At 35.4% G+C, this 25,768-nt stretch overlaps 3 protein-coding genes across 3 annotated transcripts; 1 reads left to right on the forward strand and 2 right to left on the reverse strand.

The window, feature by feature from the left end:
- Positions 1-7,788: 7,788 nt before the first annotated feature.
- On the reverse strand, positions 7,789-8,351 carry LOC132040061 (uncharacterized). The gene is made up of 2 exons (XM_059430673.1): positions 8,201-8,351; positions 7,789-8,088 (listed from the first exon to the last, which is right to left on the reverse strand). The coding sequence occupies exons 1-2, from the start codon at positions 8,329-8,331 to the stop codon at positions 7,860-7,862; spliced, it is 360 nt and encodes a 119-aa protein (XP_059286656.1). The 5' UTR covers positions 8,332-8,351; the 3' UTR covers positions 7,789-7,859.
- Positions 8,352-8,366: 15 nt separating this feature from the next.
- Positions 8,367-9,722, reverse strand: LOC132039296 (uncharacterized). The gene is made up of 4 exons (XM_059429808.1): positions 9,487-9,722; positions 9,242-9,389; positions 8,540-8,838; positions 8,367-8,435 (listed from the first exon to the last, which is right to left on the reverse strand). The coding sequence occupies exons 1-4, from the start codon at positions 9,720-9,722 to the stop codon at positions 8,393-8,395; spliced, it is 726 nt and encodes a 241-aa protein (XP_059285791.1). The 3' UTR covers positions 8,367-8,392.
- A 6,860-nt stretch (positions 9,723-16,582) lies between these two features.
- LOC132040157 (transcription factor MYB8-like) lies at positions 16,583-20,372 on the forward strand. The gene is made up of 3 exons (XM_059430774.1): positions 16,583-16,826; positions 17,124-17,180; positions 17,752-20,372. Exons 1-3 carry the CDS (start codon positions 16,694-16,696, stop codon positions 18,408-18,410), a joined length of 849 nt encoding a protein of 282 aa, XP_059286757.1. The 5' UTR covers positions 16,583-16,693; the 3' UTR covers positions 18,411-20,372.
- The last annotated feature ends 5,396 nt before the right edge of the window (positions 20,373-25,768 follow it).

Consider the following 25,768-nt stretch of genomic DNA (forward strand, 5'->3'; position numbering starts at 1 on the left):
AAACCGATGGATAGTTATTTATCGAAAATTATCATCTCGGAAAAAAATCGATGGACTCGGATTTTTTCAATAGCCTCCATTGGTAATTAAATTAAAAACAAGATGATATTAGAAAAAATATTATAACTTTTGCGCATTTCTAAGCAAAATTAACCTACGGAAGTCAGTCAGTTTCATTAAGAAATTTTTTTAAAAAAAATTATTGGTTTTATAGTGTCTGTTAGTTATCTTAACGGAATAGTAGACCGACAACGTCCATTAATATTTGTTTCTAGGAAAAGTACGATTTTTAGTGATAATGGCACTCGTAGTCATCAAATTCTGAATCCGCCTCTATATACGATGGGCATGCAACGTGATTTCCGTTTAAAGTTAATCACATGACCCAAGACTTGCAAAATCCTAGTCCATATCCAATAACACAACATAAAGCACTCCAAAAAACTGTCATGTTTAATGGCCAACGTATGGATAGCGACCTGAATGGTGGAGTTTCTTTTACTTTTTGTACATAAAAGGAAAGCAAAATTGCAAGAATAATTAATTTAGTCTATAGGGTTGCTGAGACGCTAAGCACTCTCCACCTCCAACTCATTGGGTTAGGAGTTTGAATCACCAAGGGAGCAAAAAGAGAGAGTTTAGGTGAGGGGAAAAAATAAATAGATAAAAAAAAAAAAATTAGACAAGAGAGGGTTGACACTTGGAAAATCTTAGCAGCTCAGTTGGTTAGCTATCTGAACTATAACCTTATTGGTGAGGGTTCGATTCCCACCTTGTAATCCCCTCTCCCATTTCCTCTTCCAATACCCCCAATTTAAACAAAAAAAGAAAAAGAAAAAAAGAAGAAGATGGTAAACACCCTCCACCTCCAACCCGAAGGTTGTGGGTTCGAGTCACCAGAGAAGCAAAAATGAGAGAAAGCTCCCAGGGGAGGGTGAAATTTTTTTAATTTATGCAGCGTTGTACCTGTTTGAATGAGTGTGAAATTTAAAATAGAAAATAAAATTTATAGAATTTATGATCTTGCTTTTGTCATGAGATTTCTGTGGCTATAAAAACTATGCCATTAAGAATAAAACTAAAAGTTTAAAGTTAAATTATTTTAAATATAAGAATATCATCCTTTTAAAAATAAATTGACAAAGAAAGAGCGCTACATAAAAAAGAGAAAGAGAAAGTGTTTTATTCTCTTGTTTTCTTTAAGGGTATTTGGTATGTATGAAAAAGAAAATGTTTTTCATGCAAAATAAGTGACTTTACTTTATTTCTAGTGTTTGATAAGTAAGGCAATTATTTTAAAAGTATTTATTTATAATTTAGACAAATACTACGGGAGTGATTTTGTGTGTTGGGGTGTGGTTGGGATGGAGGTTATGAAATTCATTTTTCCTTCTTTTACTAGAAAAAATATTTTTCAAAAATTTTGACCACTCAAATATGAAAAAATTAGACCAAACACACCCTAAATCTTTGGGGTAAATTACGTAGGCAGGTGGTCGTCTGAAAATCGTTTACTTAGTGCCAACTGCCAAGTGCATCAAATATATAATGCTAGAAATGATGTCACTTCCCTTTAAAGAAAGAAAACGACTTTTATCAGTGTGATAGAGATATTACTTGTAAAAATAAAGTTGCTTTAGCTATAAAGATACGCATTGATATTATTGTTTTGGTATAATCATCTAGTACTTCATATTGAGGAGTTTTTAACTTTTTTCAAAATGCAACAAAGTGACACGTTCTTCTTTTTGATGCTTGCATGAAATTCCCTGACCACATTTAGTCCAATCTTATCCCCTTGGTTTTAAGTGGTCCCAAGTTGTTTTAATTAGTTTTGCTGGAACGCATGAGTCTCGAGGGTTATTGTGTTGAATAGTAGTCCCACGTCTTGATGAGATGTGAATATATGGTCTTTTTTTATAAGATTTTAGATAATTCTCGCCTTAAAGAACAAACTTTTGGTTGAGTAGGCCTAGATTTCATTTTCTTTTGGATCATATATAAATACAAATAATCAGCCGGATTTATGTTTTTTTTTTTTTTTTTTTTTTTTTTTTTTGTATTATACACATATTATATATAAATATACATATATTATATATTATCGTTTAGTTTAAACGGTTGGATGAACAAATATTTAGGAAAAAATCTTCTTTTCTTTTTTCATGGTATCAAAGTTAGACCATATCAATAATTAATTTAGTTGATACCGGCCATCATATTATGTTGTTCACGCTTTTGTTGGTAGGCCTGAGCTAGCAAGGTGAATTGTCCCACATCGGTTGGGACGTGAATAACTGAATATGTGATCTCCTTATACGGTATATTAGACAATTCTCATCTAATCGAGATCTAGCTTTTGAGGTTGAGTTACACTCAAAGTCCATCTTCTTATCTTATTGAGAGAGACACTTTAATAAGATGGAAGTACGTCCGAGAGATTTGATTTTGCTGTTCATTATACTTAAATGTTATTTTAGTTATATGATCCTTTATACATGAGATCAATAAAAAATAGTACAAAAACACATATATATAAAACATAAAAAATTCATTTATCCAATAGTAAGTGGGATTATTTCCGGGAAGGACATTTCATTTTCTTAGAGAAGATGGTTTACTTTGCCAAGCACACATATGATGTTATACTTTTCATGGCTATTGGACATTGACCACTAATGGATCAGTCAATATCCTTCTTTCTTTTTCTTTTCCTTTTAATTCTTTTTTTCATACCTCTCTGTCATTTTCTCCACATGCTGGGAAAATGAAGTGGTTTGGAAAAGCAATGGATAACGTATGATTCAACTTGGAATGTCGATAATCTAAATTAAAAGAAATTTGAGAAATTTTTGGATAATCATTTTGGTCGCTTTACGCCTGGTTTCATCTATTATGGAATAGTAGAATGCAAATATAGGCTTAATCACCGTCAACTTTTTGACAATAAGCCTAAATTCAAAGAACCAAATAAGATTAAATTTCAATTAAAGACTCTTGTATTTATATTCATTGAGTACGATCTTATAATGAGTTCGTACCATCTGCATGCCAAGACCCAATATATATGAACAAAAAACTGGAGATATCAATATTCACAACAAGCTTGTGTGATTATTTAAAGGGTGGAGGCCAAGAGTCTAAGTCAAGAAAAAGGTATTAAATTAAGGGGGAAATAACTTATATATAGAGTCCATGCATCTAGTTTGCGGCCGATGTAGTCTACTGTATCATCCTTGTAAAAGTAATGTATTTAATTTGTATAACTATACAGCTTACGCATCTAGTTTACAACCGATGTAGAAGTGTATAGATAATGTATCTGTTCTGTATAGCTAAATATACACATTACATATAGTTGTGTATATGTAATGTATATGCTTTGTATAATCATGTATAAACATACGAGACCAGCTCAAATTGCTTGTATACATAATGTAACAGTTCTGTGTACATATAAACATTACAAATATAAATTCTAACAAACTATGAAATAAAGTGGTAGCAATACCTATTATAAGAGCTCCTTCGAAGAAGATCGCCAAATACAACTCTTGATAACGGCTCATCAGGATTAACCATCATTCCCTAACAATGATCTAAAAATTTCTTAGAACGTTACGAAGTCTTGAAATAGTTTTTAATTGAAGGAACTTGTTATCTGGTGGAACTAGCTCGGAATATGCAATATTCATTTTCGTAATGCATTTTAAAATTTCACACAAACCTGACAATTTTTAGTATCAAAGAGTCCCAAATAAATTATCTGTTGAAAGAGATTTAGAAAATGAAAAATTAATAGCAAACAAACAAGAAATTGCATTAATAATGAATTTCACGGGTAATAATTAAGTAAAACTTACACAAATAGCTACCTTTTAGTAGCCTCTAACAAGTTATAGCTATAAGTTGAATATTTACTTTTCGTAGCTGGTTTTTAATATATTTCAGATGAATCTCGGATGGCGGAAATATAGTGAAATACATTGATATACAGATCGGCTGTTGAGTAAAAAACGGCTATATTTATGGCAATAAGAATCTTTTCCAAATTAAATGGTGATTTGTATTAATTGTTCCCTGATTCACGCAAACCTCAAGAGGTTCCATTACAGCTAACGTCTGTCAATCAAATTAACTCCATTCAAATAATTTTTGAATTCAAAAAACAAAATCAGCATCTTATCTTTCCCAAAAAATAGCAAAAGTTCCTTTCTTTTAATTTATTTTTCAACAATCTGCTTTGCGCAAATACAGAAAAAATCCCTTTCGTTTATTAAATTTTTCAGCTATCTGATTAGAGATATGTTGTTCTAGTGGAGAGCAGTAGGAAGATCAGATTACAACGTATCGCTCTATTTGTAATGATATAAATGGCCAATGTAACCGCTTTGATCCGACATTCTGGTTTTTGGAACGATCAAAATTGTTATGTTAACTACAAAATAGATGCAGTTGTATTCAGTGATTATTGCAAATACGATGAATTGGTTGCTACGATTTCAACTCAACTGTGTCTGGATAGTTGCAGAAAAAAAATGTCAATAAAATATGTTGTTGAAGGGGATACTCAACCAATGGAAATACACAACGATATGGGAGTTAGGGTGTATGTTGAGCTTAAGAGGGAAAAAAGTGTTTTGGGGATGTATCCAATGTGCGTTAGTATTACGATAATGATGTTGAGGAGATTGCAATCGGTGAGTGTGTTTTTAGAGACGATGTGCTTCAACTTGGATACGATGATAATTTGGAGGATATGGATGCGTATGATTCTAATGAATTCGACCATTAAATTGTGGAAAGGCTGTATTTTTAGAGGAAGACAACAAATTGATTATTTCCAACGCAGTAATATTCATTAAGGATATTTTTGTAGATCAAATTTACAAGGATAAGGATACATTAAAACTTGTAATGGCAAATTATGCTATTCGAGAACGATTCAATTTCAAAATAAATTGCTGAGAGATCAAATGCTATAAGGTATGTGCTTTCCATATTCTAACTTTGCGGGAGATAATATTCTACCATTACAAACTGCTCGTTACTGAGAATGACTTCGTACTGATCTATGTTTTGTTTTGTAGCTATACAGTTGTATGTATGTCGCCTGAATGTGAATGGAAATTACGAGCGTCAAGTGTTGGAAAATCTTCGAATCGTTCGTAGTTAGGTATTTCCATGACGAACATACATGCCCTTTGAAGGACAAGGTATATTCACAGAGGCAAGCAACAAGTTGGTTTATTGGTGAATCGGTTGTTAAGCCGAAAATAACGAACCACAAGAGGAAAGTTAGCCCCGGTGATATAATGGACGACGTAAAAAATGAATTCGGCGTAGATGTTTCTTACATGCTAGCCTGGAGAGCTAGAGAAAAAGCTATGAATGATTTGAGGGGGGATCCTGCTGCTTCATACAATAAATTGCCGGCATATGTCTATATCCTAGATAAAACATATCCTGGATGACATGTTAAAATGCAAAAATCATGTGAAAATGAGTTCCAGTATTTCTTTGTAGCACTCAAAGCATTCATAAAGGGATTCGAATGTTGTAGACCAATAGTGGTAGTGGATGGTGCATGCCTTAAAAGCATGTATAATGGTACATTTGTATCCGCAAGTACTTCGGATGGTGCGGTATGTCTATTTTATCCGTTTAATTTCAATAATATAAACTGAAAAAACATTGTATAAATTGAAATATACTGTGAAATATAGATTACATTACTCTTATGTAGACTTAAAATATAGACTGATAAAAATACACAATTTATGATTAACTTTTTAAAATACAAATGTATATACAGGTAATATTCTACCACTGGCATATGGTTTGATAGATTCGGAAAATGATAAGTCCCGGACTTGGTTCTTTGAAATTCTTCAAGCTAGCTTATGGTATTAGGGATAACATGTGTGTCGTGTCCGACGACACGAAAGCATAATCAAAGCGGTGTATCGGGTGTATCCTACGTTTCATCATCGGCACACAAAATCGCATATGGCATTTGTGGAAAAATGTGACTAAGAAATACAAGTCGAATGATGAAGTATTGAGTCCTGTGTTTTATTCACTTGCCAAAGCATACACACAGGATGAGTTCGATAAACTGATGCAAAAGATTGAGAATGTTGATATACGGGTAAAGGAATATTTGGATGATGCTGGAAGGGAGAAATGGTCTCGCTATATTCAAATCTTAAAGAAAAGAATTTTCCAAGATCAATGAGGTTGGACGATGACTTCAAATATAGCGGAATGTATTAACGGAAAACTAGTACACACACTCACGGCAAGAGAATTGCACATTTTTTGATTTCCTTGAAGAAGTTAGGAGGATGTTTGGGAGATGGAATTGCACAAATAGGAAAAATGGTACATACACATTCTCAACACTTTCTAGACGATACCAAGAAATGCTTTCAATGAATGAGTATAAATCGTTACGCATGAGGGTAAGTTTTTTCTTGATGATAAAACTAGTTTGTTTATATCTCAGGGTATACTTCTCTGTGTTTTTCTGTATTTCGTTGTATTTAGCTAACTGCCTTAAGTTTTCTTTTAAGTTTATGGAACCTGACATGCAGTGTTTTGTTGTTGAATGTGCATGTTTCTTAGGTTGAGGCATCAACTGAATATGTTTATACGATTAATGATGGACCGCGGCGTTTCATAATTGATTTGAAAAGGAAAACTTGTAGTTGCCAAATGGACGGATGTTCCAAATGGACGAAATACCATGTTCACATGCCTCGGTATGATGTGCCGTTTAAAGAGTAAAAATCTAACGGCTAATGCATATTGCTCGGTCACGAAATACCATGAATTATTATTCAAGCCAAATACAATGATGTGAATACGTATGATGTATTCCGATTGATCCACTTCCCGACGACGAATTAGTGGAATGTGCCAACACACATATTATAGGAGGTTGTTCTTCCACCGAGATACTTGGAGACCTCCGGTAGGCCAAAAAAGAAGAGGGATAAGCCATTAATGGAGCTCGATGATTGGTAAACGTAGGAACGCTTGTAGTACATGTGGACGTCTTGGTCATAACAGGCGTTCGTGTGGTAATGAGCCACTTAAGAAGAAGAAATAAATGTCTAGTCTTGATTTGTGTTTTATTTCTAGGACAGTTGTCCGATGATGTTTAAAAAAAAAAAATCAAATGTATTCCATCTTGAAATCATTCTTTCTTTTCTGTGATGTATTTCACTGGTGTCATGTTATAGAATTGAACTGATATGTTCAATATAAAATTATAATGAAATAAAATTGAAATACATTGGTCAATACTTGTGCCTCAAAAAATGACTTTATATGTGCAATGATTGTTGTGGTAATACATTTGATTCGTAGGGAAAGAATTCCGGAGTTTTGTAACTTTTTTATATTTCATTGTATTTCTCTGTATTTTAATGTATTTCATTATATTTCAATTTATTTCCTTGTATTTCAATACAGTGTTATTGTTGAGGAATACATTTTAAAGAACACACATGAACTTATGAACCAGTTGACTTGTATTCCAATATATATGACTTGGTTCCTGCAATATATATGACTTGGTTTTCCAAAAAAAGAAGCTTACCAGATATACAATGAATAAGGAAATGTATTGTGTACTTATAACAAACAAACACGAAATGACTGCAGACAGAATACGAGTGTATTTAATAAAATCCGAGAACACTAAACAAAAGATAACACCATACTCGTTGTATTCTGAAAAAAAAAAGATACTGTCTAAAATTAATATTAACTGATCCACACACAGAGGTTCAACATCAAAAACACATGACAAAATGTCTTAAACTAAACAACATCTAATATACCCCCAACATCTACTCTACGTCATCTACTATAGTCACTGCATCGTAATCAACTATAGGCCTGACTGGTCTTGCTGGTTGCTCGTTATCACTTTCTGCATTCTGGTTTGCCTTTCCCCAAGCATAGTCGCAAAGAAGTGCACCATATCTCTGACGGTGAAACTTTGAATCAATGTTGACTGGAATGCCTTCACCCGAGCTCAAGAATTCAGCAAAAGCTGCCACATATACACCACAATCCCTGAAACCAAATGAACAAAAATTTATTCGTGCTTTAGTAAAAGTTTAGAAAAAGAACAATGTTATTGAATCTGTATTTCAAAGATTTATTAAAAAAAAAAAAAAAGCCGTACATGCTTCCAGGGTGTTGTTGTGGTAGATCGTCCACATTAACGACATCAAAATCATCATTTAGTGCTCTGTTTTTGTAAGCGGGGTGATTCTGAAAATCTATATCCTTCTTCTTTTCATAAAAATCGGACATTTGTAGATGATGTGGCACAAGGGTAGGCCCAAAGATGTTCACTTCTCTCCTAACGACCGCATCATGCCCTGTGTACTCGATATGAGTCGTACACATACAGACATCTGCGCAAAACTCAGAAACAAATATAAGAAAACAAAGCAGAGAGATACATTATAGAAGTGTATTTCATTATTTCTATAGCGTATGTTTAATAACAAATACACACCTGTCAATGAATGATATTACCACTAAAATCCAGTGATTTTCCTCTTTCACATTGACAGGGATTAATACGTTGTCAACTGTATGCCATGGTACATTACCCATCAACCTATACCCGTTTATGTACTCACATACATCAGATTCCTTACTAGCAACACTTGTGGATGATTCCGGATTTTTCCAAGCATGGTAAATCTCGGTGATTATGGTATGTAGTATACAGCTGACGGTGGTAAATTTGTATGTGCTGTTATCTTCATATTTGCCTTTCTTACGGAGGTAATAAAAAATAACATCAAGATGCTGCAAAATAAATATAGGGGCAGTCAGTAATCTCAATTGATACTTCATTAACATACACTGAAATATATTGAAAAAAGATACAGCAAAACTACTGAAAAAAATAGAAGCATATAACAGTAGAAATATAACAGAATGTTATTTAAAAAATAATAATAACAAGATTTAAAGGTACATATGGTAAATATAGTGAAATATAGGATAAGATTCATTGAAATACACACTTTGAAAACACAGTTAAATGAAAGGGTGATAATCAGTGAAGTCGATCTGTAGAATACATTGAAAATATATGATAGAGACAGTGAAATACATGAAGAAAAAACAGTGCAAATTAGGAAGATTTAATGAAATACATTATAAAATAAACATTGAAACATGCAAATTTCCGGAGAAAAAAACGAACCTCATCATTCCAAAGATTCCCTTCCATTGATAACAAGTAGAACCAGTTTTTGTCTTTAACAAGTGTGACTCCTAACTTGAGTGACATATCGGCGTCTTCAGGATCCACTAATTCCTTGTTTTTTCTATAGTGGTTTTCCTTGTCTCTTCTATATATCAATAGAACAAAAAAAAACATATGATTAGAAATCTTATATAAAAAACATTTTCATATTTTTAAAGAAACGTAAGCTTTAAAAAACTTACTTTTTATCATGCCTTAATAACAGATCCTTCTTGAGCCAATTTTCATATTCTTGAAAATACGCCGTGTCCACAGGGGCATTGATTGGATGTTCTACAAAGGGGTGCTTCTTTCCAAATTTGATAGGGACGAGGAAGACCTTGCGTAAGATCTGCCGAGCCGTAATTTGGCATGAAAGGGGACACGGAGTGTATTTGTTGGGTTTCCTATCTCGCACAATGCTTGGGTGGATAATCATTCGGCGTTCGCATTTTTCGATTGAATGTTGTACAACTCCAAGCTTGAACCTTGCCCCGTTGTTGGTTGTACTCCAAGTTGGCTAGGTAATTGATCATCGAATTAACCATTGAGAATTTGGTACAACGTTCTCAACTTTGCTACTCCGAGGGGTCTTAAACATATAGAGATCGGCTTGATCATTGACTTGTATTGCGGGGGACCAAGTGGAATCACAGTGGCAAGAGGACAGTGGATTAGCAACTCTGCTACCATTTGCTCTGATGCACTGAATTCTGCATTATCATTTACCCCACCTTGTTGAAATTGTACAACCTGCTACCAATATCAAAATGTAAACGCAAAAATCAGCTACAGATTGCTTCAAAATATATCACATGATTGACACTAGAAATATATGTTTGAGTACCTCAGGTTGCAAATATGGTGTTGATAATACCTCTCCACTCTTTTTTTCATCACTTGTGACCATAATTTGTTGGCCTACATTCACAGCCAGAACCGGCAAATGTGTATGCACCATGACTGCCTCGCCCTATACCAGTTAAAAACATGCAGTGAAACGACAAAATGCAAATTCATGTTAGAAATACAGTGAGATATAGTAAATGCAGTGAAATATACAAATTAATGTTAGAAATACAGTGAGATATAGTGAGATATATTGAAATATACAAGTTAGTGTTAGAAATACAGTTAGATATGTTAGAAATGTAGTTAAATATACAAATTAATGTTAGAAATACAGTGAGATATAGTAAATTTGTTATGTGAATACAAGTAAACATGTGTGTACCACATCCTTTTACAAAACCAACTTTGGGATTCGAAAAAAAAAAAAAAAAAAAAGAAGTAAATTTTGTTCTTAGGTACCGTGGTTGTGTTGGCTTCGGGGTGTGTCACCACTACCTTGAATCTCTTCAGTTGAAGCCTTTAAAGTATCCCCACTTTGTGTACTTCGGCGCGTTCCAACACCAGAAACATCGCCAGTTAACATTGTGCCTGCAACCTTCATCTTTTCTTCCGATAATATATATTATTGTGAGTTCCTATATGTATAACAAAACAAATTACAAAAAGTACATATTGTTAAAAGGGTAGTTTTTACCTTATTTTGATCAATACCGTCTTTGACAGTTGATGTATCTTTGGCATAATGTTGTTCTTGATTGAATTCATGCGAGTATTGTATGCCAACCTCGTATTGATTTACCTAACTACTATCGGAATATATATATATATATATATATATATATATATATATATATATATATATATATATATATATATATATATATATATTCATAAAAGTATGGGAATAGTTTTCATTCAAAATCGTATTTTGTGAATAAAATCAATTTTATTTTGGATTTACCTTTTCGAGGTTTGATTTCCTTTATTGCCTCAACAACCTTTTTGAAGTTGTCATCGATGCACTTGCGAATATCATCCATGGACTTGTTAAGATCAAGAACTGAGCAGATACCTACGTGTTTTTGACAGAACAATACGTCAATATTTTCAAAACCCTTAACAAAGCAAATATATTACAAAAAAAAAAAAAAGGAGAACAAAACACTTACATCTTTCTTAAAAGCTTGAAACTCTTGTCTGAGCAGTTTCACCTCATCAGTTTTGGTGGCTGTTTGGACATCACGATGCCTTGATGTCGAAGCGTCCTTCGATGTTGTGAGTGGTTCGTTCCGGCCGATAGTTTCCTAACGAAGAGAATCAGAACCGAAACCATGCAGCGTTTCTTATGAGGCGGTGAATCGATACTAGAGACCGCTGTTGCTGTTTACCCCTTACAATGTGTGGTGGTGTGGTACTGAAGTCATCATAGTCATCATCAACCATCTCGTTGCCTTCGGCAACTTCAACTCCGTCTGTTGGGTTGGGGATAGCTTGTGAAACAACAGGAGGCAAATTAAGTCGTTCCAACTCAAAGAAGGTTGGAACAACATCATCAAAAGTACAAATCAGTGAATTTTTTTTAGAAACAAGAGATATACATTAAGTACATAAACAGAAATTGAATGAAATATATTTGTATGGATACATATAATGGTGTCAACAAAAATATATGGAAACATTTATGATATTTGGGGGTTATAATGAGAAAAACAGTGATATAGAGGACTGAGCCGATGAAAAATATAGTGAAATATAGATGATTAACCCCCCCCCCCCCCCTGAAAAAGTGATGACCTACATTACAGTAAAATAGAGTGAGACATATACTGAAATACAATAAATATAGATGGAAAGTACAAGTGATATACATTTAGTACATCAAAAAAAATTGAATAAAAATATATTTGTATAGATACATATAATGGTTTCAAAAAAAAATATATGGAAACATTTATGATATTTTGAGGCTATAATGAGAAAAACAAAGATATGTAGGATCGAGTCGATGAAAAATATAGTGAAATACATATGATTACCACCCCGAAAAAGTGATGATCTACATTACGAAAATAGAGTGATAAATATCTTGAAAAATAATAAATATATATGGAAAAATACAAGTGATATACAATGGGATGCAAATGAATAAACTTTGATTCAACTACATGCTTAGATAAAAAAAGGAATGCATGTGTAAAATTTACCTCGGTGTATGTCATCTCTAAACATGCCTTCCATCAAAGCATCAAATTTCGGTCTTTCTTCAACAGTCAATTCAAGATTCTTGGAATCAAATTTCCCGACTTAATTGCAATATTGGATGGGACTTTTGAACAAGATTCATACAGCCCAAACTTGCATGGCAATTGGCATTCCGTGAATCCTATAATATTGCTTGAAGTCGGCATATTTCTGACTAATGCTTGTAACCAACTCTTTGAAGGACTCTTTGCCCCAAGGATAATCAACATATCTCCCATCCTCTACAACGTCAAAATGTATCCTAGGTATGTTCGATCGAACAAAGCTCACCGCAGTATCACGAATGTATTTATAAAATACAAAATGGCCATCTTGATTTGCGTCCTCGCCTTTGTCCTCCCAATCCGTATTGTTGAAACACTCAATCGCTGCGTCTTTTGATGTGATCAAATGTTCCCCCCAAATAATCATCCATAAGCCTATTTTTTTCCATCTTATCGTATACAAACTCATTTGCGTCGGAGACACAATTCAATCCAGTGATTAGTGCAAATTCTCTAATGCTAAAACGCAATACTTTTCCATTTATTTCAAATGTAAAGCACTCGTATGTACTTCCCTTAAGCTCTTTAACCATGAAGCACTCCGAACAATCGTGCTTGTACATCCATATGCTGCATTCTAAGATATTTCCCAAAAAGAGTCTGCAAACTTGTCCATCTGACCAGCCCCCTTTAGTTTGCCCCTAATGTCACTGATTACATTGACGTTCGTGTAACTTTGCATAGATGGGGCCACAGCAGGCTGCTTCGTGACCAAAAATCTTGAATCCTGGACCAAATGACATATGTAAAACACTGTCAATTTCCCCTACGAAGCTAATATACAAAAATTTAAAAACAATAAATCACAACTACAAAGAAACACAACTGCTAAAGTCTTAAAATCTATAACAAACATGCTGTATTTTTGACATTCATCGAAATACACTTAAATATAATGAACAATTATACTGATAGAATGTCCAACCCAGATTGAAAACAAAAATATAACAAAACACAAAAACATAACTACCAGATGATAAAATGTATATAACAAATTAAAAAACACATAAATAATTCAAAATCAAAGGAAATACGAAAAAAAATACACATAAATATATGGGAAATATAGATCTGGTGAATTGAAATACATTTATGAAAAGGGGGAAAAATACCTCTCCATCGTCTTCTACATCAATTGAAGGTTTTTTCCGAACTACTTTTTTGCCCTTGCCTCCAGGAACATTCTTGGTAACCTTTCTCTTCTTCTGTAGCGGCACTTGAGAAACTTTTTTATCTGGTGCTGACTGTTTCCTCTTTGTTTCTTTATCATCATGATATTGTTTCGTCCTTCTTGGATCATTGATTTTTTTGCTACGCGTCTCAGCATAAGATGACCCTCCTGCAATGGGGTTTTCTTGCTGAGTAAATCCCAAAGAGAAACTAGGACCATCTATTATATTTTCTATACCTCGAGTTCTCGTGCCCGGAGAGCCTATTTCAGCCATTGAAATCGAATCTGTGAATCTTGATGAAAAACAACACTAGGAATGGGTGATTTGTATATCTGAGAATGATGAAATTAAAGCAACAAAGAATTTTACAGAAAATAAAAAAAACAGCAAACAACATGCATCTTGTCAAAAAATATACTGAAATACATTATACAAAATCAAAATCGGAAAAAACTTACCTATTTTTGGAAAATGTTTTACTCAGAAACTGTAAAAACAATGTGGAGTTATGTGGAGTGAAAACCGGAATTGATAATTGAAGAAGTGGAAGAAACTGATTTGAATTATGGCAGAAATGGGGGGGATTGGGAGTTACTTGCGTGTATTTAGGGAGAGAAATAGAGTATATTTGGGAACTATGCGTCTAAACAGGGATGTGGTGATGCACGGTTATTTAGTAAAAAAGTGGGGTAGCTATAAAGTGTAAAATTTGAAAAATATATTTATGGATCATAAATATTAAAAAGGTTAGATATTATCCATAAATAAGTCTTAAGGGTAGTTACACCAAGTAAATTTTCCAATAATTAAAGCGTTACGCCAGATTTAGTAAATTAGATCTCTGAGAGGTACGGTGGTGTAATTATTTATAAATTAAGAGGAATTGGAAGAAGCTGAATCTGGGCTGGCCAACAGAAGCCCAGGATCCCAAGGCCTATACCGCCATGGCGATGGGCCTGGATCCACAGAGTTCGGGTCATTTGCATTTTTGGCCCTATTTTGTGATGGGTCTTTAATTTAGACAAACAATTATTTCGCCGGAAACAATTTTATAGTTTCGCATTATAGTATTTCATAAGTTATACATGATCCCTTAAAATTTTTATGCCTGACTAGCATAAGTTCGATTTGAAAGGACAAAAATTAAAAATCAGTCCATTTGAAGGACAAAAATTAAAGACCAACCATTTGAAGGTCAAACCGTGCAATTTCTTGACATAGTTCCGCAAATGCGACTACACTCCGAGAATGCGAGAAATGTCAAAGTTAACAAAATTCCAAAGCTATTTTAGGCCTTTGGGGATGTTTAGCAATTGTAACTAAAACCTAGGTATAAATAGTATTGTCACGTTTCACTTCTTGAGAGTCAAATTACATGGACTTTGAATAAAATTTTTAAGATGTATTTTTTGATCATATTAATATGAGAAGAATTGCAACTTTTAGTATTTTTCGTATAGTTTTCAAACATAATTTTTAATTTTAAAATATTGAACTAATCTAATTCAATTTAACTCCGATGATTAATTAAATTACTTCTCAACGAAATGTATAAAAAGTGAATGGAGGGAATAATATAATAGTAGGCTCTTTGTGAGTGTTGGGAAGGATCTCTTCAATAAGCGGCAAAGCCAAGAATTCAAATAAGGGGTTCTTAAAAAATTCTTATTCTTTCTTTCTTCTAAATCTATCCTCCTCAATTTTTATTACAACTTGATTTTCTTAATTCTATGTAGTTTTTGATGATTGTTTCAATTACTTGTTTCATTGAATTGGGTTGTTATCAAGTAGAAGACAAAAACATATTGATCAACTTGACCTTATTATTGAAGTAGATTGCTGCTTTTCCGATTGATCATGAGTGATAAGCGTTTGAAAGAAATAATAAAGAAGGAAACTGATTTATTCTTCTATCAAAATGGAATTGTCCTGCAAATACTAATTATAGAACAAATATTACTAAATTTGTACTTTTACTTATTGAATATCAATTTCTTTCCAAGATATGTTTCTTACATACCAAATCTTGACTTGTAGCTAATAAAGGTTACAACCAAATTGAGTGCTGTAGGTCTTTAATTCATCTTAGAGATGATCTTCTCTTGATTTAGTTCAAGTATGCTAACATATATATATATATATTCTTCATCACACTCAGCTACTTTTTGCAAGATTTATGCATATTGTCTTATCCCAAAAACATGGGCTACTTGAAGCTTGTGGTTCTACAATTGATCCATTTTTGGGGTATGTATTGAAATGTTGTTGGGAACTAAGTTACTTAACCTTGACATGCCCAGATCTTTCATATGTTGTACGCTTAAATTGTGTCAATTCATGCATATTGCAAACGCTCCCAACAATGGCAAAGTCAGACATTCTAAAAAAAGACTAAAAAATATGCAAGAATGCAACACTTGAGATACAAATTAAACCTGAGACTTCAACAATTTGAACCCCCTTTGCCACTAAATTAAAAAGTTTGTTATGTTAAAGGGATTCAATTATGTATATGTAAAAAAAAAGTTGTTTATACCCTACTTGCCTAGAGAATTTCACTTGAAACCCTTAATGAATTACCTCTAGCTCAATGACTGCGTCTAGTGGAAGCCATTGTATTGCAGTCAAGAAGATTCTCTTGACTTTATTAAATATTAATTGCATCTCATGTTTTCTAAAAAAGAAAATGCATTTGCTAACCCCAGTCCTTCATGATTGTGCTCAACAAGAGAAAGAGTAGTAACTCATCGTAGTTATAAATTCTTATCAATACCTTTGGCTTGTGTGTCATACTTATTTTAGAGGAACTAAGTATAAGTGGTTATTTTATAGAACATGTGCCTATAATGTAATACCAATCCTTTCTCAAAAGAATTGATTCACGTGAAACAAAAAGTCGTATTAACATACTTATCCCAGGCATCTTCACCTGAGCCTGCTATAAAACATTCTACAGTATTAGTGATTTTTCTGCTAGATCTGCTCATTAAAAATTAAGGCTCTCCACGTTGGGGAAAGTTTGGTCTCTTTTTGCAACTTTTCATAATTCTCTCTCACACATACACACACTATTCCTCTCAATGGGAAGAGCCCCATGTTGTTCTAAAGTGGGAATGAGAAAAGGTACATGGACTACAGAAGAAGACATGCTCCTCACTAATTATATCCACCTCAAAGGTGAAGGAAATTGGAGATCTTTGCCTATGAATGCTGGTAACAATTCTTTAACTCCATAATAAAATGCTACTTTAATTTCTTAATTATAACCAATAAAAGGAGGAAAGATTGTACGTATTGTATTTGATATGATGATGACATTAGTTGAGCTTAAACGAAGTAATGGAGATTTATATAGCCGATCCTAACTTATTAGAGACTGAGACGTAATTGTTTTTGTTGTAGTAGTAGTATTTTGTTGCTCAAGAATATAGTAAATGTAAATTGACATTTTTGAATGTTTTTAGTGTATTCATGTGCTTTATGTTTGGTGACATGTTTTTGGATATTCAGGACTTCTTAGATGTGGCAAGAGTTGCAGACTGAGATGGGTAAACTATCTTCGACCAGGTATTAATTAGAGGCAGATTTAAAGTAGGTTCTGTTAATTTGATTAAACCCCATTACTAATTTTGCTCGAATTATATCTCCCTCTATACAGTGGCAGAGCAAAGTGTAGGATAAAAGATTCAATTGAATCTGAACCGACTGTCTTGGTAATATATAAATTGCTAAAATCTCTTGATATATGGAAACAGTATAATGAAGCGGCATACATAGGAGATTAGGAAATTGTTTTGTTACAGGTTGAAAACTTCAGGAGTAAAATTTTATTATTTTCTTGAATCCCCTTGTATAAATTCATGGCGACGCCACTCGTAGATATAGTGAAGGGTGCTCAGTTGGATATTCTTCATCGAGAAACTATACCGAGTATATAGAAATTTATACCGTGTATATAGGTTAAAAATTATTTTGTGTACATATGTGTTAAACCTTGAACACCCTTAGCGAAATTTCTAGCTTCGCCCCTGTCCACCACTGTACATTTATAAGAGCTAAATTTTTACAAGTAATACATAAGATCACATTCGTTCGGCATGACTACACTGACTCTAAATTCTAAATTCGTCTATGTCAGGTATTAAGAGAGGAAATTTCAGTCCAGAGGAAGATGATCTTATCATCCGTCTTCATTCACTCCTAGGCGCTCGATGGTCCCTGATTGCTGGAAGATTGTCAGGAAGAACTGATAACGAGATCAAGAATCATTGGCACGCGAATCTCTTGAAGAAACTCAAGGCAGCAGGAATCGAACCAAAACCTAAAAAATCCACTCCGAAACGAACTATTAAATCTTTTAATAAAAGAAAACATAGACAAAACAAAGAAGAGAAACGGCAAAGACAGGCAAAAAAGTCAAGAAAGACAGATAACCTGCTGGAACAGGAAAAGCGCCAGAGCCAGATGGAAAAAGATGAAGCAGTAGTTGAGAAGATCCAAGTGCATATCCCAAAACCAATAAGGCTTACTCATGGATATTCATATTCTTCAAGCCAAAGTAGTTGTCAAGATAATGGTGCTGCCCAAATTACCCTCATGTTGAGTTCTAAGGAAGTTGACAAGAAGGAAGACAAAATTGAAGAAATTAATGATGAAATTTATGAGAAGATTCAATTGTTTGATGAATTGTTGAATGGATGTGGTGATTTTTCAACTGAATGCTTAGAGCCAACTAGCTGCAGTTACACCCTAAAGGAGGTTTACAAAGAGTATTTTCAGCTTCTTTCTGAAATTTGAGATATTAATTCCTCATCAAGCTTTTTAAATGTTTGATCCAATTTTTTGAAAATGGTTGTTTGATGGTCACGTTGGTCCAGAAAAGAATGATTCAGGAGCTTTTAGAAAGTGTGCAAATGAATTTAATTTTGTTTATTTTTTTAAATTATGTATCACTTCTTCTTTGTACGTAAATTCTTAATATATGACATGACTACTACTACAACAACAACATACCTAGTATAGTCCCATAAGTGGGGTCTAGGGAGGGTAAAATGTACGCAGACCTTACCTCTACCTTGAGAGATAAAGAGGTTGTTTCCAATAGACCCTTGGCTTAAGAAAAGCAACTCCAAACAGGTAGAAAAAGAAGTAACGGAAGTGAAGAAGTCATGTCAAAGCATATAAAAACGGAACAAAGAACTACCAGCTGTACAAGAAATAATAGATAATAACAAACATCGAAGGACAAGAAACAACATGAGTAATACTACAACTGCTAACGAGACAACACTCTACTACCTACTAGCCTTCTACCCTAATCTGTGACCTCCACAACCTCCTATCTAGGGTCATGTCATCAATAAGCTGGAACTGCGTTATGTCTTGTCTTATCACCTCTCCCCATTACTTCTTCGGCTTACCTCTACCTTTCCTAAAGTCATCAATAGCCAACCTCTCACACCTCCGCACTGGGGCATCCGCGCATCTCCTCTTCACATGCCCGAACCATCTCAGTCTCGCTTCCCGCATCTTTTCCTCCAACAATGTCACTTCCACCTTGTCTCGGATATATTCATTTCTAATCATATCTCTCATAGTGTGGCCAAACATCCAACGCAACATCCTCATCTCCACAACTTTCATCTTTTGAACATAAGCTTTCTTGACTAGTCAACACTCTGCGCCATATAACATGGTAAGTCTAACCACCACTCTGTAGAACTTGCCTTTAAGTTTTGGTGGCACCTTTTTATCATACAAGACTCCGGACGCAAGTCTCCACTTCATCCACCCAGTGCCAATACGATGAGTGACATCCTCATCAATCTCCCCATATACTTAAAGCTTCCTCTCTTTGGGATGACCTGAGCATCAAGCCGCACTTCTACTCCAGCCTCATGTGCTATGTCACTGAACTTGCACTCTAAGTATTTTGTCTTGGTCCTGCTCAATCTGAACCCTTTAGACTCCAGGGTATGTTTCCAGATCTTCAGTTTAGCGTTAACTCCACTGCGAGTATCATCAATCAGAAATATGTCATCCGCAAATAGCATACACCATGACACCTCATCTTGAATTTGCCTCGTCAATCCATCCATCACTAGGGCAAATAAAAACGGGCTAAGAACCGATCCCTAATGTAACCCCATCATAACCAAAAAGTGTTCCGAGTCACCTCCCACTATCCTTATTCGGGTCTTGGCTCCAAAGATATATGTCTTTGATCCCCCTAGTGTACGCCACATGTACCTCTCTAGCCTCCAAGCATCTCCATAGAACCTCCTTTGGAACTTTGTCGTATGCCTTTTCTAGATCGATGAACACTATGTGTAAGTCTTTCTTCCTCTCTCTATACTGCACAATCAATCTCCTCACAAGATGAATAACTTTCGTAGTCGAGTGCCCTGGCATGAATCCGAACTCTCTGAGATAGATACGCTCCTCCGCACCCTCATCTCCACCACCCTCTCCTAAACTTTCATAGTGTGGCTTAATAGTTTTATACCCCTATAGTTATTGCAATTCTGGATATCCCCCTTGTTCTTATACAACAGAATCATCCACCTCCATTATTTAGGCATTTTTTCCGTCTTAAATACGACGTTAAACAATCTAGTTAGCCACTCCACACCTGTCCTGCCTGCGCTCTTCTAAAATTCTACCGAAATCTCGTCAAGCCCAGTTGCTTTTTTCCTGCGCATCCTACTAATAGCACCCTTAACCTTCTCAACCTTAATACCCCTGCAGTATCCAAAATCGCGATGCCTCCCTGAGTGCTCCAAATCCCCCAAAACAATGTCTCGATCCCCTTTCTCGTTCAGGAGTTTATGAAAGTATGACTACTATCTATACCTATTGAGGGCCTCCTCTACCGGTACTTGTCCATCCTCGTCCTGGATGTAATTCACTTGGTCTAGGTCACGGGCCCTCCTTTCCCTCGCCTTGACAAGCCTAGATAACTTCTTATCCCCACCTTTGTCCTTTAGTTCTGCTTACAGACGTTCAAAGGCTGTTGTTTTTGCCGTGATAACTGCTAATTTTGCCTTCTTCTTCGCCATCCTATACCTTTCCTTGTTTATCAATTTTTCCTCATCGTCCGTGCTTTCTACCAACCTGGTATATGCCACCTTCTTTGCTTTCACCTTTCCTTGAACTTCTCCATTCCACCACCAGTCACCTCGCTGCCTACCAAAGCTACCTTTAGCGACCCCCAACACCTCTCTAGCTACTTCCCTAATGCAACTAGCAGTCCTATGCCACATACTGAATGCATCCCAGCTACTCTCCCAAGCCTCCATTACCATCAGCTTCTCCCCCATCTCCAATGTTACACCTCGTAAATTTTCGCGTCGTCGTAAGCAAACTAACGTGAGTTCAGAGAGGCTATGATACCCCTATAAGGTCAAGAAAGACTTTTAATAAGTGTTAGACAAGTATTTAAAGGTTTCGGGATCAAGCGAATTGAAGAAATTAGGTTCGTTGAAAATTTGAAAACACTTGCGAATTTTGGACAAAAATTTTGGTCCAACTTGAGAGGGGCATATATCCTAGAATACGAGGGGTTACGGAATCCATAACCTATGTAAATTAAAGTTCACGAGTCTTCTTTCTAATGCAGGCGACGGATCGCGTTTCGTGAAGTACGGAGGAAAGTACGGCCCGTACAATAAAGTACGTCCCGCACTTTTTGGGCGTGTTTTGCCAAAATTTCCAGAAAGTTAAAATTGTTGCCTCCAAAGTACGGGATGAACAGTATCACGTATGTTGAAGTATGTGATGAACAGTAAAACGTACTTTTCTCGAGATTTCCAAAAATTTGAGGCGGTGGAATATTTTCCCCAAGCTTTTAAATACCTATTTCCACGACTTGGGCCTAATTTTTCACCCAAAATCAATACCTAATTTCTCTCTAAGCTCCCTTTAACACCCATAAACACACTAAATGATTCCAAATCAAGTCAAGAAAAGATCAACCTTTAAAACCTAGTTACTTTATGGAAGTTGGATGTTCTTGCTTTCACTTAGTGTTGTGGTAAACTTGGCCTTGGAATAAGTTATGTGAGTTGAAGTTCTTCAAATACAAGGTATGTTCTTCACCCTATTTGTATGGTTGAGTTGATGTAAAGGTTTAATACCCTTTAGAAGGGGAGAAACTATGAATGTTGTAGTGAAGAAGGTGACTATGAAGTGAACTCAAAAAGGGGATTTGGTTAAATTTGAGACTAATTCAAATGAAATCTATTGATTATGATATTGTGGGTGTTGCTATTGCTATTTGGGAGTTGTTTTATTATATGAAGAAAGTTGTCGAAATAAAGGAAATGCTGCCCAATTTTCGTTAGCCCTTAGTCGCTTTAGACTAGACTTAAGCATGTTTCAAATGATCTAATGTAGTACGAATTCTCTTGTATGTAGAATTGTGAGCTTGGAAGGAGAGCGTTTACTCGATAAAGTTAAAGAGACATAAAGGTATGTAAGGCTAGTCCCCTTCTTTCAAAGGCATGACTTCTATACTATGATTTCTTCTCTATATCCATGATTTTCTTACATCCCAAAAGATGAAAGTTAAAGATTCTTAAGAGCTTCTTATGAGATAGAGACGAGATATGTTCTATGATAATGATGATAATAATGATGCTACCACGAGCTTGATAATTCCATCTTTATGATTTTATTGATGTTATTTGTCACGACATACGTTGTCATGACGAACACCGGCCGACTATCGAGCACCACATATCATACTACTACCGTCTTAACTTTGTACACACATAAACTCCATAAAGCAAGTAATCGGATATATATGCCGAAGCCCTCACGTCGGCAAAAGAATAATGTACAAAATATATACATTGAGGGTCACATGTGACTACTACCCACACATGAGTATCTACGAGCCTCTACACCACTAGTCATGAAGACGGGATAGGACCCGCCATGCCCAAGTATATACACAAAAAGAATATATCGAAACGGCGCCTCGGTATGGAAGTGCTCACCACTCCGCTCTAGGAAGGAGGGCGTCTCCCTGTCTACGCGGCATGAACACATCATCCAAGAAGAAAAAGGGATGTGAATGAGCAATGTACCGAGTATGTAAGGCCCGCATATATATATATATATATATATATATAAATAAAGATAAAAAGATAACCGATGATTGCTTTTTGTTAGCGGAGTCATACATGCATACTCGTAAAATATCATCATATCATGTATTCTTTGCAACGTGTTGTCTCTCTTACGGGCCGCGACGGGTACACGAGGTCGACCACCGAGCACCCCTTATTCTATGTTTAACCTATTTATTCATTTCTCTCATCGTATAATCATGCGACTTTCGTATAAAACATATTTGCTTATATAACGTAGGCCCTTTTCTATCAAGATAATAATAATAATATACATAGGCTTCCATTTACATAATGATTATGGGACCATACTACCCACACATACGTATCTACGAGCCTCTCTTGGAATACTAGACATATGGACGGGACATGACCCCGCCGTGCCCAAAATACATGCACACAAAATGATCTCTCGAAATAGCATATATAAGGGGCGTAACTCCGCCGATGGCTACGCCAATCCCAAGACCGTCTCCTCGTCTACACTTATGAACACGTCCAAAGAAAAGGACGTAGGAGAATATTGTGCCGAGTATGTAAAGCATGAGCAAGAAAAGATGGAGAAACATAACTGTTAATACATGAAATGACATAAGATGGAAGACATTAACATTCTCTTCATAGTACTTACCTGCTTTCCGTAGGGACGTTCCATGTTCTATTTCGTGCTCGTGTACATACATTCATATCTTTCACTTACTTACCTTTCATATCTATTTATTTGTCATACTCATGCTCGTATCGCGTACTTTGCATATACATAGCCTTACTCGGCACTTACATGGTATTAGCATATCCGTACTCTAATCGTTGTGTCATATACACATACTCGTGCTCGTAAACATGTCATATACTTATCTCATTCGTACTCACATGAATGTGATGCGTATGGTATAATCATACGGAACATAATCATACTTATATAGATATCATACGTGAAGCATCATCGTGCTCATATAAGCATCATACATATAACATAATCGCGTTTATAACGGTACCTTACCCGTAGCATACTCGTATTCGTATAGGTTAGTATCATTGATCTAAGTCTTGGGATCGCTAGCATACGTACTCGCCCTCTTGGCTCGATGGCATTACTGTATACGTGCTCGCCCCTTCGGGCTCGATGGGACCACGCATACCTACCGCCTCGTGAAGTCCGATAGACTTGATGGCATTCGTACTCGACCTTCTTCCCGATGGGCTTAACGAACCCAACCTCACCTTCCCCGGGCTCGATACATACATATATACATATACATTACATAGGGATATCATGAACTTAACATATCTAGTCATCATCTTGCATTCATAACACACACGCATACTTATCATAATGTCCTTCTATTTATACACATTTGATCATTATCCCTACCTCGTGGGCTCGACAAGATATCGTATTCGGCCACGGGGCTCCGACCACATCACATATATCTCATATCGTACATGCATCATAGGTTCATTACTATTTCTCGCTTTGTGGTCATGTCGTAGCTTTGTTTTACTCTAGCGTCATTATATGCTTATCATAATTCATCATATCATATATACATAACTGTAATAACTCCTACCACGTAGGTACGGTGTAATAATCAATATCATTAAATTACGGATAGCGTTATTAGCGTCATAGAGCATTTTACCATAGACCATAGCGGCTACTAGTCTTTAGCTTACTACCATCATTATCGTATTCATGCTCATAGATACCTCTTATCTCGTATAGCTATTCATGAGTGGGGGCTCTTGACTTTCTTGGAGTTAGGAATCTCATAGGAGAGGAGGAAATGCATACATGGATTCATGCCTTAGAAGGAAAGGATTAGCCTTACATACCTTTGTCGTTTAGCTTATTCATCGCTTGCTCGTTCCCCTTTAATGCTCTCGTTCACCCAATGGAATTCGTATCAACATTAGCTATATAACCTCATGGAAACGTACTTACTAAGGCTATAGGAATTTGGGCAAAATTCCTTTGTTTATACTACTTTCCGCCATATTCCATATTAACTCCCGACATTCATAATAATCATCATGATGCTATTAACACAAAGCATTCATTCATATGATTCGTATTTAATAATTCACTTCAAATTCCCATAATCATGACTAAAAATCCATCGTCGTATTCTTTCGTATCCAATGCTTATTTCACGTTCTAAATGTCATTTATAATGCATTCACGCCACCACAACAACAATCACAACTTGATTCAAACTACCTCTCAAACGTCACTATTTATCATTAGTGACCCATTTGTTGTACTCTTACACAATCCATAAATCTTAGCTCAATAATACTTCAAATAGCATGTAAAGTTCATGAAATTTACCTTAAATGATGGAGGAATAAGCTTGGAGTGGTGATTCACCCTTAGCACCAAAACCCTAGTTCAACTCTCTGGGACAGACTTGACTTGGAAGACTTTTAATGGGTTTCCTACTTTGATTCTCTTGATTCCTTGTTATTGATCCTTGATTTCTAGGGATTGCTCATGAGTGAAAGGTCTCTCTAGAGGTTTCTTGAAGTGCCTTGAAGAAAAATGAAGTGAAATGAGCTTAAGTCCCTTTTAATAATCCCAAAATCTGATCTTTAATGAATTATTGTCGGGATGAACGATGGTCGTAAACCACGAGATTTACGGGCCGTGTTATTTTACGGTCCGTCCTCAAGACGTGTTTAAACTTAAGAAAAAACAGAAGTTTGGGTGAAGGACACGGCGATTCGACACACGTTTAATCCTCATTCACGGGATATCTTGGGTCGTATTTAACCATTTCAACACTTAACGTAAACTTGAGATTTTTGGCCCTTGGATACGATCGCACCACGGTCCGTAAATCACTTTACGACCGTGTAGTGCCATATACGACCATGCAATTTTCACAACTTTATTATTTCCTAAAAGAATTCATGACTGGCCATTCCCGACTTAACAACACGTCATACATCAAGCTCTTCATCGTTCTACTCATCACGCAAGTACGGAAAGATTCCGAGGTGTCACACGTGTAGCCCGATCCG

The sequence above is a fragment of the Lycium ferocissimum genome, chromosome 12, assembly GCF_029784015.1.
Source record: "Lycium ferocissimum isolate CSIRO_LF1 chromosome 12, AGI_CSIRO_Lferr_CH_V1, whole genome shotgun sequence".
Taxonomy (NCBI): domain Eukaryota; kingdom Viridiplantae; phylum Streptophyta; class Magnoliopsida; order Solanales; family Solanaceae; genus Lycium; species Lycium ferocissimum.

What these genes read in the sequence shown, in the direction of transcription:
- LOC132039296 (XM_059429808.1), bottom strand. Translation starts at nt 9,722, where the DNA reads ATGATTATCCACCCAAGCATTGTGCGAGATAGGAAACCCAACAAATAC. An exon ending in GGAATCTTTGGAATGATGAG is followed by an intron (nt 8,839 to 9,241) that starts GTTCGTTTTTTT and finishes TTTATTTTGCAG; the next exon opens with CATCTTGATGTTATTTTTTA. An exon ending in GTAATATCATTCATTGACAG is followed by an intron (nt 8,436 to 8,539) that starts GTGTGTATTTGT and finishes AGTTTTGCGCAG; the next exon opens with ATGTCTGTATGTGTACGACT.
- LOC132040061 (XM_059430673.1), bottom strand. Translation starts at nt 8,331, where the DNA reads ATGTCCGATTTTTATGAAAAGAAGAAGGATATAGATTTTCAGAATCAC. An exon ending in CAACAACACCCTGGAAGCAT is followed by an intron (nt 8,089 to 8,200) that starts GTACGGCTTTTT and finishes ATTTGGTTTCAG; the next exon opens with GGATTGTGGTGTATATGTGG.
- LOC132040157 (XM_059430774.1), top strand. Translation starts at nt 16,694, where the DNA reads ATGGGAAGAGCCCCATGTTGTTCTAAAGTGGGAATGAGAAAAGGTACA. An exon ending in ATCTTTGCCTATGAATGCTG is followed by an intron (nt 16,827 to 17,123) that starts GTAACAATTCTT and finishes TTGGATATTCAG; the next exon opens with GACTTCTTAGATGTGGCAAG. An exon ending in GGTAAACTATCTTCGACCAG is followed by an intron (nt 17,181 to 17,751) that starts GTATTAATTAGA and finishes CGTCTATGTCAG; the next exon opens with GTATTAAGAGAGGAAATTTC.